Here is a 13663-nt window from a genome sequence, read left to right on the forward strand (position 1 = left end):
CCTCCGCGCGCCGGAGGGCGGGGCGGAGCGGGGTGTGGGGGGGGGAGCGGCGGGGGGACACGCCCCGCGGTGGGTGGAGCCACGCCCCGCGGTGGATGGGAGCTACGCCCCGTGGGTGGAGTCACGCTCTCATGGAGCCACGCCCCCCTCGAGGGTGAGCCACGCCCCCCTCCGTGAGAGGGGTCCGCCCACAGCGGGGACAGGAGGGACTGGGACGGGACTGGGACGGGACTGGGACGGGACTGGGACAGCACTGGTGTACTGGGACGGGACTGGGATGGGACTGGGACGGGACTGGGATGGGACTGGGACAGGACTGGGGTGGAACTGGGGTCGCACTGGGACGGCACTGGTGTACTGGGATGGGACTGGGGTGGGACTGGGGTGGGACTGGTGTACTGGGACGGGACTGGGATGGGACTGGGACAGCACTGGGACAGCACTGGTGTACTGGGACGGGACTGGGATGGGACTGGGACAGGACTGGTGTACTGGGATGGGACTGGGACAGGACTGGGGTGGAACTGGGGTCGCACTGGGGTGGCACTGGTGTACTGGGACGGGACTGGGATGGGACTGGGATGGGACTGGGACAGGACTGGTGTACTGGGATGGGACTGGGGTGGGACTGGGATGGGACTGGTGTACTGGGATGGCACTGGGACAGGACTGGTGTACTGGGATGGGACTGGGGTGGGACTGGGACGGCACTGGTGTACTGGGACAGGACTGGGAACGGGACTGGGACAGGACTGGGACAGGACTGGGGTGGCACTGGGACGGGACTGGGATGGGACTGGGATGGCATTGGTGTACTGGGATGGGACTGGGGTGGGACTGGGACAGCACTGGGATGGCACTGGTGTACTGGGACGGACTGGAGTGGGACTGGGACAGCACTAGGACAGCATTGGTGTACTGGGATGGGATTGGGGTGGGACTGGGGTGGGACTGGTGTACTGGGATGGGACTGGGAAAGCACTGGTGTGCTGGGACAGGACCTGGACAGGACTGGGGTGGTACTGGGATGGCACTGTTGTACTGGGACGGGACTGGGGTGGGACTGGGACGGGACTGGGACAGCACTGTTGGACTGGGACGGGACTGAGGTGGGACTGGGATGGGACTGGGGTGGGACTGGTGTACTGGGACAGGACTTGGACAGGACTGGGACGGCACTGGGATGGGACTGGTGTACTGGGACAGGACTGGGGTGGGACTGGGACGGGACTGGGATGGGACTGAGGTGGGACTGGGACAGGACTGGGATGGGACTGGGACGGCACTGGTGTACTGGGACGGCACTGAGACCAGGACTGGGACAGGACTGGGGTGGGACTGGGACGGCACTGGTGTACTGGGACGGCACTGAGACCAGGACTGGGGTGGGACTGGGACGGCACTGGGAGGCACTGGGACAGCACTGGGACAGGATGGGGGTGACACTGGGGTGACACCAGGACTGGGAGGCACTGGGACCAGTGTCGGCTGGCACTGGGAGGCACTGGGAGGCACTGGGACCAGTACAGGCTGGCACTGTGTGGCACTAGGGGGCACTGGGAGGCACTGGAAGCAGCCCAGAGTGGCACTGGGAGGCACTGGGAGGGACTGCGAGGCACTGGAAGCAACCTAGGGTGGCACTGGGAGGCACTGGGACCAGTACTGGGTGTCACTGGGTGTCACTGGGGGGCACTGGGGGGCGCTGGGAGGCACTGGGAGGCACTGGAGGGCACCGGGGGGCACTGGGACTGGGACTGGGTGTCACTGGGAGGCACTGGGGGGCGCTGGGACCGGTACTGGGAGGCACTGGGAGGCACTGGGAGGCACTGGGAGGCACTGGGGGGCGCTGGGACCGGTACTGAGAGGGACTGGGAGGCACTGGGAGGCACTGGGGGGCACTGGGACTGGTACTGGGAGGCACTGGGAGGCACTGGGGGGCGCTGGGACCGGTACTGGGAGGGACTGGGAGGCACTGGGAGGCACTGGGAGGCACTGGGGGGCGCTGGGACCGGTACTGGGTGTCACTGGGACGGGGCGGGCCGCTGCCCCCTGGGGACACCGGCACCAGCCAATAGCAGCAGCCCGGGCCGGGCGCCAGCCAATGAGATCGCACCAGCTGTGGGCGGGGGGGAGGAGGGGCGTGGCTCCACCCAGCTCCGCCCCGGCGGCGGCGCGCGGGGCTGCACGTGCGCCCGCGGTGTCAGCCACGCCCCCTGGGAAGGGGCGGGGCTTCCCTGGACCCTGCCAGGCCCCGCCCCCTGGGTGGGGAGGGGCGCAGGGGCTATTTTTAACCCCGTGTCCCCACGTGGCCCCGCTCGGGGGCGTGGCCCCGCCCCGCCCTTGCACGCGCGCTCTTGCCCGGCGGGGGGGGGGGGGGGGGAGAGGGCTTTTACACGAGGTCACGTGGGCTTTGCACAAGCCCCCCCCCCCCACGTGGCCTCCCCCTCCGCCCTCGCCCCCCGCCCCCCAGCAACAACCGCCGAGCCGCGCCGCGATTGGCTGCCGCCGCCGTGACGTGGCGGCAGGGCGCGCCCGCCGGTTCCCATGGCAACGGGGGGGGGGGGGGCTTAAAAAAGGAGGGGTTGGAGCCAAAAATGGGGGGTTTGACCCCAAACTTGGGGGGGGCGGAGCCAAAAATGGGGGGCGGAGCCAAAAATGGGGGGTGGAGCCAAAAATGGGGGATTTGACCCCCAAAATTGGCGGTTTGGAGCCTAAATTGGGGGGTTTGACCCCCAAAATGGGGGGGGTTGACCCCAAAATGGGGGGTTTTGGAGCCAAAACTGAGGGTGTGGAGCCAAAAAATGGAGCTTTGGACCCTAAAAATGGGGGGTTCTACCCCAAAAAAGGGGGGTTTGACCCCAAAACTGAGGGTTTGGACCCCCAAAATGAGGGTTTGGGGCTGAGAAATGGAGCTTTGGGCCCTAAAAATGAAGGGCTTGGCCCTAAAATTGAGAGTTTGGACCCTACAAAGGGGGATTGGGCCCTAAAAATGAAAATTTGGGCCCTAAAAATGAGGGTTTGGACCCAAAAATAAGGCTTTGGTCCCGAGAAATGGAGTTTGGCCCCCTAAAAAGAGGCTTTTGGCCCTAAAAATGAGGGTTGAGGTGCTAAAAATTAGAATTTCTACCCTATTTCAACCCTAAAAATGAGGGTTTAGACCCCGAAATGAGGGTTTGGAGTGGCGAAACGGAGCTTTGGGCCCTAAAAATGAGGGTTTGGGCCCTAAAAAGGGGGATTGGACCCTAAAAATGAAGATTTGGGCCCTCAAAATGAAAAATTGGGCCCTAAAAATGAGGATTTGGGCCCAAAAATCAGGTTTTGGTCCTGATAAATGGAGTTTGGGCCCCTAAAAAGAGCCTTTTTGGCCCTAAAAATGTGGGGTCGGGCCCTAAAATGAGGCTTCGAACACTAAAAATGCCAGGTTTTAACCCAAAATTGAGGGTTGGAGCCCTACAAAGGCGGGTTTGGGCCCGGGAAGGAGGCGTCGGGCCCTAAAACTGCGGCTTTTGAGCCTAAAAGTGAAGCTTTGGGGCTTTCAAATGCGGCTTTGGGCCCTGAAACGGGGCCTGGGCCTCCAAAATCCCCCTTTGGGGCCAAAAAGTGAGGGTTTGGGCCCCAAAAATGAGGTTTTGGGCCCCAAAAATGAGGGTTTGGGCCCCAAAAATGGGGATTTGGGCCCCAAAAGTGGGGGTTTGGGCCCCCAAAACGCGGGTTTGGGCCTGAAAATGGGGCTTTGGGGCCTCAAATGAGCAACAGCCGCGTGTGACACGGGATGGGTGTGACGGGGTGTGACGGGGTGTGATGTGTGTGCCACGTGACACAGGATGGGTGTGACGGGGCGCGACACGTGTGACGGGGTGTGACGTGTGTGCTGCGTGTGACACGGGATGGGTGTGACGGGGTGTGACACGTGTGATGGGGTGTGACGTGTGTGCTGCGTGTGCCTGTGTGACACGGGATGGGTGTGACGGGGTGTGATGTGTGTGACACGGGATGGGTGTGACAGGGTGTGACGTGTGTGCTGCGTGTGACACGGGATGGGTGTGACAGGGTGTGACAGGGTGTGACGGGGTGTGACACGTGTGACGGGGTGTGACGTGTGTGCCGCGTGTGACACGGGATGGGTGTGACGGGGTGTGACACGTGTGACGGTGTGTGACATGCGTGCTGCGTGTGACATGGGATGGGTGTGACGGGGTGTGACGTGTGTGCTGCGTGTGCCGTGTGTGACACGGGATGGGTGTGACGTGGTGCGACACGTGTGACAGGGTGTGACGTGTGTGCCGCATGTGACACAAGATGGGTGTGACAGGGTGTAACGTGTGTGCCACGTGACACAGGATGGGTGTGACGGGTGCGACACATGTGACAGGGTGTGACGTGTGTGCTGCGTGTGACATGGGATGGGTGTGACGGGGTGTGACGTGGTGCGACACGTGTGACAGGGTGTGACGTGTGTGCTGCGTGTGACACGGGATGGGTGTGACAGGGTGTGATGGGGTGTGACGTGTGTGCCATGTGACACAGGATGGGTGTGACGGGGTGTGACGTGTGTGTGGCGCGTGTGACACGAGATGGGTGTGACAGGGTGTGACGTGTGTGCTGCGTGTGCCGGGTGTGACACGGGATGGGTGTGGCGGGGCGTGACACGTGTGACGGGGTGTGACATGCATGCTGCGTGTGACACGGGATGGGTGTGACGGGGATTGACAGGGTGTGACGGGGTGTGATGGGGTGTGACATGTGTGCTGCGTGTGCCGGGTGTGACACGGGATGGGTGTGACACGGGATGGGTGTGACAGGGTGCGACACGTGTGACAGGGTGTGATGCGTGTGCCGCGTGTGGCATGGGATGGGTGTGATGTGGTGTGACGCGTGTGATGGGGTGTGACACGGGATGGGTGTGACACGGGATGGGTGTGACGGGGTGAGACATGTGTGACACGTGTGTGCTGTGTGTGACACGGGATGGGTGTGACAGGGTGTGACGCGGTGCGACAGGTGTGACGGGGTGTGACGTGTGTGCCACGTGTGACATGGGATGGGTGTGACGGGGCGTGACGGGGTGCAACGCACGTGCCACACGTGACACAGGATGGGTGTGACACGGGGTGGCTGTCACACATGTGATGGGGTGTGACACGGGATGGGTGTGATGGTGTCACATGTGTGACAGGGTGCGACGCATGTGACGGGGTGTGATGCGTGATGGGTGTGACACGGGATGGCTGTGACGTGGTGCGACATGTGCGACAGGGTGTGATGCGTGTGCCGCGTGTGGCATGGGATGGGTGTGATGTGGTGTGACGCGTGTGACGGGGTGTGACGGGGTGTGACACGGGATGGGTGTGACGCGTGTGACAGGGTGTGGCACATGATGAGGTGTGACACGGGATGGGGCGTGACATGGTGCGACACGGGTGACGGTGCGACACATGACGGGGTGTGACGCGGGATGGGTGTGACACGCGTGATGGTGTGACGGGTGTGACACGTGACGGGGTGCGACACATGTGACGCGGCGCCACGCGATGACGTCAGAAGTGACGGAGTGAGGTGACGCGCATGACGGGTGTGACTGGGTGACACGTGATGACATCACGCCTGACGGCGTGAGGGGTGACGCGTGTGACGGGGCTGTGACACGGCAGGGCGCCGTGATGTCGCGATGGGCGTGGTGCCCTTGACCCGCGGTGACGTCGCCCCGCCCCCCTGCAGGCCCCGCCCTCCCCCCGTTGAGTGACATCGAGGTGGGCGGAGCCAAGTGCACGAGAACTCGCTATAATCGGCACCGCGGGGCGGACAGGAAGTGTCGTCAGGCCCCGCCCCATCCCGGAACAGGAAGTCCCGCCCCCTCCATCAGCGACATCACACCGGAAGTCCCGGTCGGCGGCTCTGGGGCCCAAATAGGAAGTCCCGCCTCTTCCCCGGCCCACGCAGGAAGTCCTGGGCGTCACTTCCGGCCCAGACAGGAAGTCCCGCCTCTCCTGGCCGGCGTCGCCCCGCCTCTTCCGCCCCCCCGACCGGAAGTCCCGCCTCTTCGTCGCCCTCCGCAGCAGGAAGCCCCGCCCGCAGCGCGACGTCACTTCCTGTCCTCGCGTCCCTCCGGCCGGCGGCCATCTTGACGCGCTACGGCGACAAAGCCCCGCCCCCACCGCCCTCGAGCGGGGGCGTGGCCGGGGCAAGCCCAGCCTCCCACCGCGTGGGCGGGGCTTCCTCACAGCCAATAAAGAGGGAGGGGGGCAACAAACCCCGCCCACTCCCGGGGAGGGCGGCACATCAACGCTAGGGAAGCTCCGCCCCCCCGCTAGGCCACGCCCCATCGGCTAAGCCACGCCCTATTTGGCTAGACCACGCCCCAGTAGACCACGCATCCCTAGGCCACGCCTCCCTCCTAAGCCCCGCCCCCCGGGCTAAGCCCTGCCACCCAGCATCCGGGGTTAACCCCTTCCCACCTTGGGGGGGGGGGGGGGCGGCGCCATTTTGGGGCGAACCCCCCCCTATTTGGGGGAGGGGGCGTGTCCCGAGTGGGGGGCGGAGCCTCCATGGGGGGGCGTGTCCCTCCGCTGGGGGGCGGGGTCTCCCCTGCCCCGCCCCTCCCCCCCTCATACCTTGTAGTAGGCGGCGGGGGGGGCGGCGGGGGGGGCGGGTCGCGGGGGGGCGGGGCGGGGCGGGGCGGGGCGGGGGCCCGCCCCCCCCCCGCGGGGTTTTGGGGGGTCGCCGGGGGCGACGTCGCCACCACAGGGCCCCCCCGCCCCCGCCAGCGCCAGCAAGGCTGCCGCCCCTCCCCCCGCCCCCCCCGCCAAGCCCCGCCCCCCCAAGGGGGGAGGGCCCGGGCCGGGGGGGGGGCTCGTCTGATTGGCTGGGCCTGAGGGGGGGGAGGGGAGAGTGAGGGGGGGGCGGGGCCCAGGTATCCGGGACCCCTCCCCTCCCCTCCCCCCATGAGCGGGGGACATGACCTCCCCCTCCCCCACCCCAAGGGGGAGCCCCTCCCCCCTTCCCCGCCCCTCCCCCCCCGTACCTGCTCCCTCCTGCTCCAGCGCCGGCCCCGACCCGGGTCCTGGGGGGGGGGGGGGGCGGGGATTGGGGGGAGGGGCAGGGGGGGAGGGGTGAGCGAGGGGACCCAGGAGTGCCCCTCCCCCACCCCCCCGAGTGCCCCTCCCCCACCCCAAGGGTGCCCCTCCTCCCGTGGGACCCAGGAGTGCCCCTCCCCCTTCCCGCTGCCCCCTCCCCCACCCCAGGAGCCCCCCTCCCCCCATGAGAGCCCCTCCCCCACCCCAGGAGTGCCCCTCCCCCCCAACACTGCCCCTCCCCTCCCCCCCTGCCCCCTCCCCCCATGAGAGCCCCTCCCCCCATGAGAGCCCCTCCCCCCATGGGACCCAAGAGTGCCCCTCCCCCCTCCAAGAGAGCCCCCTCACCCCCCCCCCCCCCAGGGACCCAAGAGTGCCCCTCCCCCTCCCCAGGAGTCCCCCTCCCCCCATGGGACCCAGAAGTGCCCCTCCCCCCCCCGGGTGCCCCTCCCCCCCCCGCTGGCCCCTCCCACCCCCGGAGTGCCCCTCCCCCCCCCCGGGGGCGCCCCGCCGCCCCTCCCCCGCTCACGCTGCCCGACGCGCAGGGTGACCCTCATGGCGCGGGTGAGGCAGGCCCCGCCCTGGCGGTTCTCCAGCCCCTCGGGGGTCCCGTCCGAGGTCGCTGCGGGGCAGAGCGATGTCAGCGATGAGGTCACCGGCCCCCGCCCGCTGATGTCACTGCCCTCAGCGACCCCCCCCCCCCACCACAGTGACATCACAGACCTGTGACAGGGCCCCGGTGAGGTCATCGCCCCAGTGACACCTCCCCGGTGAGGTCACAGCCCGGCAACACCTCCCCAGTGATGTCATCACCCCAGTGACACCTCCCCGCTGATGTCATTGCCCCAGCGACACCTCCTCAGTGATGTCACAGCACAGCGACACCTCCTCAGTGATGTCATCGCCCCAGTGACACCTCCCCGCTGATGTCATTGCCCCAGCGACACCTCCCCGGTGATGTCACAGCCTGGCAACACCTCCCCAGTGATGTCATCTCCCCAGTGACACCTCCCCAGTGATGTCACAGCCCAGCAACACCTCCCCGGTGATGTCATCTCCCCAGCGACACCTCCCCGGTGAGGTCACAGGCCGGCAACACCTCCCCAGTGATGTCATCGCCCCAGTGACACCTCCCCGCTGATGTCATCGCCCCAGTGACACCTCCCCAGTGATGTCACAGCCTGGCGACACCTCCCCGGTGATGTCATCGCCCCAGTGATACCTCCCCGCTGATGTCATCGCCCCAGTGACACCTCCCCGGTGAGGTCACAGCCCGGCGACACCTCCCCGCTGATGTCATCGCCCCAGTGACACCTCCCCGGTGAGGTCACAGCCCGGCGACACCTCCCCAGTGATGTCACCACCCCAGTGACACCTCCCCTCTGTCACGGATCGATGACATCACGAGGGCCTCCCTGGTGATGCTGTAACGGCGCTGGCAGCCCGCCAAACGCCGTCCCACCACCGTCACCTCCCCGTGAGGTCACCCTGATGACATCACTCCCCTCCGGCACCTCCCCCGTGACGTCACTACCCACGATGACCTCATGCAGGACTCCCTGATGATGCAATAACGTCGCTGACACCTCGCCCAACACCTCCCTACCACCGTCACCTCCCTACCACCGTCACCTCCCTACCACCGTCACACATTGACACCCCTCCCCTCCAGCACCTCCTTGGTGATGTCACCCCCCCCCATGACCTCACCCCCGCCCCCCATGACCTCACGGGCAACTCCCCGATGATGTAATGCTGATGCTAACACCTCTCCCAACACCTCCCTACCACCGTCACCTCCCTACCACCGTCACACGTTGACACCCCTCCCCTCCAGCACCTCCTTGGTGACGTCACCCCCCCCCCCATGACCTCACCCCCCGCCCCCCATGACCTCCGGGGCGACTCACTGATGATGTAATGCTGATGCTAACACCTCTCCCAACACCTCCCTACCACCGTCACCTCCCTACCACCGTCACACGTTGACACCCCTCCCCTCCAGCGCCCCCTTGGTGACGTCACCCCCCCCATGACCTCACCCCCCCGCCCCCATGACCTCACGGGCGACTCCCCGATGATGTAATACTGATGCTAACACCTCTCCCAACACCATCCTACCACCGTCACCTCCCTACCACCATCACCCTGCCAACACCCCTCCCCTCCAGCGCCCCCTTGGTGACGCCACCCCCCCCATGACCTCACCCCCCCGCCCCCCATGACCTCCGGGGCGACTCACTGATGATGTAATAGTCGTGGAGGCGGCGGAACTCGTGCCCCCAGAGGTTGGGGCTGAACTCCTGGAACTTGATGGTGAAGCGGACGTCGCGGTGGGGGCGGTCGCAGGTGAGGAGCAGGGTGGGGGCGGGGGCGGGGGGCACCTGGCAGCGCCGGGCCTGGGCCCCGCCCACCAGGTAGAGCTTGTAGTACTCGTAGGGGCCCCCGCCCCCCGCCCCCGGGCACACCAGGTCCAGGCGGTCGCCGATTTGGGGGTACAGGACGTAGCCCCCCGCCGCCAGGAACCTGCGGGGGGGTGGGGGGAGGGGGTGAGGGGGGAGGGGCCCCAAGTGTTGGGGTTCTCCCGGTTGGGGGGGGGGCTCAGGGCGCCTGGGTCCCCTTTTGGGGGGTGGGGTGGGGGGGGTCCCCCCAAACGCCTGGGTCCCCTTTGGGGGGGGGTGTCTCAGGACCCCGGGGTCCCCTTTTGGGCGGGGGGTTCCCCAAATTCTGGGGTCCCCTTTTTGAGGGGGGGGCTCAGGGTGCCTGGGTCCCCTTTTTGGGGGGGGGGGTGTCCCCAAAAGCCGGGGTCCCCTTTTTGGGGGGTGGGGGGGGGCACCCGGACGCAGACACCCCCTGTCATCGTCGTCCCCCCCCTCCCCGGGGGGACCCAGGCCTGCGGGGTGGGGGAGGGGAGGCGGCGGCGGCAGCGTTGCCATGGCAACAGAGAGCTGCTGCCCAACCCCACCCCCCCCCCAAAAAAAGGGGACCCAGGCATCCGGGGGGGGGGGGGGGGGGCACCCAACAGGTTGTTGTGTCACCGTGTTGCTACACCCGTCACCGTGTCACACCCGTCACCGTGTCACACACACACACCCCCCCCCGTGTCACACCGCGTCACACATGCTGTGTCACGCACACTCGCCGCATCTCACACGGTGTCGCACGCACTCACACCCGCACAGCGTTACACGCACGGAGTCGTCTGTACTCGCACACAGTCGCACCCGCACAGTGCCACACGCACTCACACGGAGTCACACCCGCACAGCGCTTCACACACACGCTCGCGCACACAGAGCAGGAGGACCCAACCACCACCCACAGACACACACACACACAGACACCCTGACCACAGTCTGACACACACACCCCCCCCCCGCAACACCCCAACCGCAGCCTGACACCCAGCTCAGGGGGTTACACACACACACCCCTGACACAGTCACACGCGTACAGTCTCACAAACACACCCCCTGACACACAACACCCACACTCACCTCATACACACACACGCTGCTCCCCCACAACACCCAGCAGGGAGCACAACACCCCACCGGACAGCCTGAGACACACCCACACACTCACACACACCCCCCCCCCCCTCACACCCATACAGCCACACCCACAACACACATCCCCAAGACACTCACACCCCCCCGACACACTCACACCCCCCAACACTCACACAGACACAGACCCCCTGACGCAACACACACACACAACACCCCCGACGCACTCACACACACCCCCCAACCCTCTCTCACCCCCCCCCCAACACATACCCACACTTGCACACACTCACAACCACACACACAACCCCGTCAGCAGACAGCCGGTGCCTCACACGCACCCCCCCAACCCCCTGCGCCTGACACAGCCGCAGCCCGTGTGTCACACACACACACACACACAACCCCCCGCACACCCACTTGGCGCACTCTCGCCCCCTGGCTGTGTCACACACGGCCCCCGCGTCTCGCACAGGCAGACATCCCCCCCATACGCGTTGCAGGCCCCGTCACACACAACCGTGCACCGTGACACGTGGACACGGTGTCACACCCACACGCACGGTGTCACACGCACAGCGGGTCAGGCACAGCGTTACACACGTTCACGGTGTCACGCGATGTCACACGATCATGGTGCGACACACGCGGTGTCAGTGTTACACACGTTCACAGTGTCACACACACACTCACGGTGTCACACCCGGTGTCACACACACACAGCGTCAGACATGGTGTCACCCGCTCACGCTGTCACCCCCACGCTCATGGTATCAGTGTCACATGCACGTTGCTGGTGTCACACCCCCCCCACTTCTGGTGTTGTGTCACATGCACAGTGTCACACCCCCATTCACGGTGTCACACACGCACAGCGTCAGACACAGTGTTACACAGACACGTTCAATGTCACCCACACTCATGGTATCAGTGTCACACCCACGTTCACGGTGTCACACCCGGTGTCACACACACACTCACGGTGTCAGTCACACACACAGTGTCACACATTCACGGTGTCACACACACGGTGTCACACACCCCCCCCCCCAGTGTCACACCCGGTGTCACCCACACTTTCATGGTGTCAGTGTCACACGCATAGTGTCACTCACACATTCACAGTGTCACACACACACGGTGTCACCCCCCCCCCCAGTGTCACACCCGGTGTCACCCACACTCTCATGGTACCAGTGTGTCACACACGTTCACGGTGTCACACCCACCGTCACCCACACACTCACGGTGTCAGTGTCACACACACAGTGTCACACACACGTTCACGGTGTCACAGCCGGTGTCACCCCACCCCGTCTCCCTGTCCCCACTCACCGTGTCTCGGGGTGACCTGGGGGGGGGCTGAACCGGCCCCACACGACCCCCAGACCCCCCAGTTCCCTTCAGACCCCCCCCAATTCCCCCAGAGCCCCCCAGTTCCCCCCTTTTCCCCCTCAGAACCCCCCAATCCCCTCAGCCCCCCGTTCCCCCAAGACCCCCCCCCCCCAGACCCCCCCCCCATTCCCCCAGAACCCCCCCCTTCCCACCTTTTCCCCTCAGCCCCCCCTCCCCAATCCCCACAGACCCCCCCATCCCCCCCCACTTCCCCCTTTTCCCCCCCAATCCCCCCAGACCCCCCCAATTCCCACCTTTTCCCCCCAGACCCCCCCATCCCCCCCTTCCCCCCCCAATCCCCCCAGACCCCCCAATTCCCACCTTTTCCCCCCAGACCCCCCATTCCCCCATCCGCCCCCCAGTTCCCCCCTTTTCGCCCCCAGACCCCCCAATTCCCACCTTTTCCCCCCCATCCCCCCCCCACTTCCCCCCTTTTCCCCCCAGACCCCTCAATTCCCGCCTTTTCTCCTCAGCCCCCCCCATCCCCTCAGCCCCCCGGGTCCCCCCAGCCCCCCCATCCCCTCAGAGCCCCCCATCCCCCCCAATCCCCCCATCCCCCCCCAATTCCCACCTTTTCCCCTCATTCCCCCCCTCCCCAACCCCCAGAGCCCCCCATCCCCTCGGACCCCCCCAGTTCCCCCCTTTTCCCCCCAGACCCCCCCAATCCCCCCAGCCCCCCCAATTCCCACCTTTTCCCCTCAGACCCCCCCCCAATCCCTTCAGCCCCCCCCATCCCCTCAGCCCCCCCGGTTCCCGCCTTTTCTCCTCAGCGCCCCCCATCCCCTCAGAGCCCCCCGCCCCCCCCCCCATCCCCTCAGCCCCCCCCCCCCGGTTCCCGCCTTTTCTCCTCAGAGCCCCCCGGCTCCCCCCCCCCCATCCCCTCAGCCCCCCCCCCCCCCCCCGGTTCCCGCCTTTTCACCTCAGCCGCCCCCCCCCCCCGTCGCTCACCGGCGGTTCCCCGTGTGCCAAACCACCGGCTCCAGGCTGAGCCCGGCCGCCCCCGCTCCCAGCACGGCCACCAGCAGCGCCGCGCACCGCCCCGCCATCCCGAACCGACGCCGGGGGCGGCGGCCACGACGCCTTCGGGCCCCGGCTCCCGGCTCCCGGCTCCCGGCCCCCGGCCCCCGGCCCCCGGCCCCCGGCTCCCGGCTGCGATCGTCGCCGGCTGCGGCGGGGCCGGGGGGGGGGGGGGGGGGTGTGTGTGTGTGTGTGGAAAGGGGGGGCGTGGTTTGGGGAAAGGGGGCGGGGTTTGAGAGGCGGGGCTTTGTGAGGGGAGGAGGGCCGATGCTGTTTGGGGCCGTGGTTTGTGTTGTTGGGGGCGGGGTTATGGGAGGGGGGGGCGTGGCTTAGCGCAGACCCGAGCACGGGGCGAGGGGGCGTGGCTCCGTAGAAAGGGGCGTGGGGACGGGGACGGGGGCGTGGCCGCCACCACCACCACCCTCCCCCGCAACCGCCCCCCTTTGAGGCCCCGCACCGCCCCCCCCCCCGGGGGTGACATCACCACCCGTTGCCATGGCGATGGGCGAAGCGGTGAGAAACAGCCCCGCCTCCCCGGGGGGTCTTAAAGGGGCAACACCGCCACGGGGGGGGGGGGTGTGGGGGTGTAGGGGGGTGTACGGGTGTATGTGAGGGGTGTATGTGGGGGTGTAGGGGGCGGGGGGGTCTAGGGGGTATTTGTGGGGGTGTAGG

At 66.9% G+C, this 13663-nt stretch overlaps 1 protein-coding gene across 1 annotated transcript; it reads right to left on the minus strand.

Moving 5' to 3' along the window:
* Window positions 1–5761: 5761 nt before the first annotated feature.
* Window positions 5762–13148, minus strand: EFNB3 (ephrin B3). The gene is given in 6 exon segments (XM_087777872.1): window positions 5762–6644; window positions 6646–6868; window positions 7022–7060; window positions 7600–7692; window positions 9313–9596; window positions 12923–13148. Coding segments are annotated over 6 exon segments (987 nt in total). The 5' UTR covers window positions 13021–13148; the 3' UTR covers window positions 5762–6394.
* Window positions 13149–13663: the final 515 nt, after the last annotated feature.

This window comes from Nipponia nippon, unplaced genomic scaffold, assembly GCF_047370975.1.
Source record: "Nipponia nippon isolate SJK-2023a ecotype South Korea unplaced genomic scaffold, ASM4737097v1 scaffold_41, whole genome shotgun sequence".
Classification (NCBI taxonomy): domain Eukaryota; kingdom Metazoa; phylum Chordata; class Aves; order Pelecaniformes; family Threskiornithidae; genus Nipponia; species Nipponia nippon.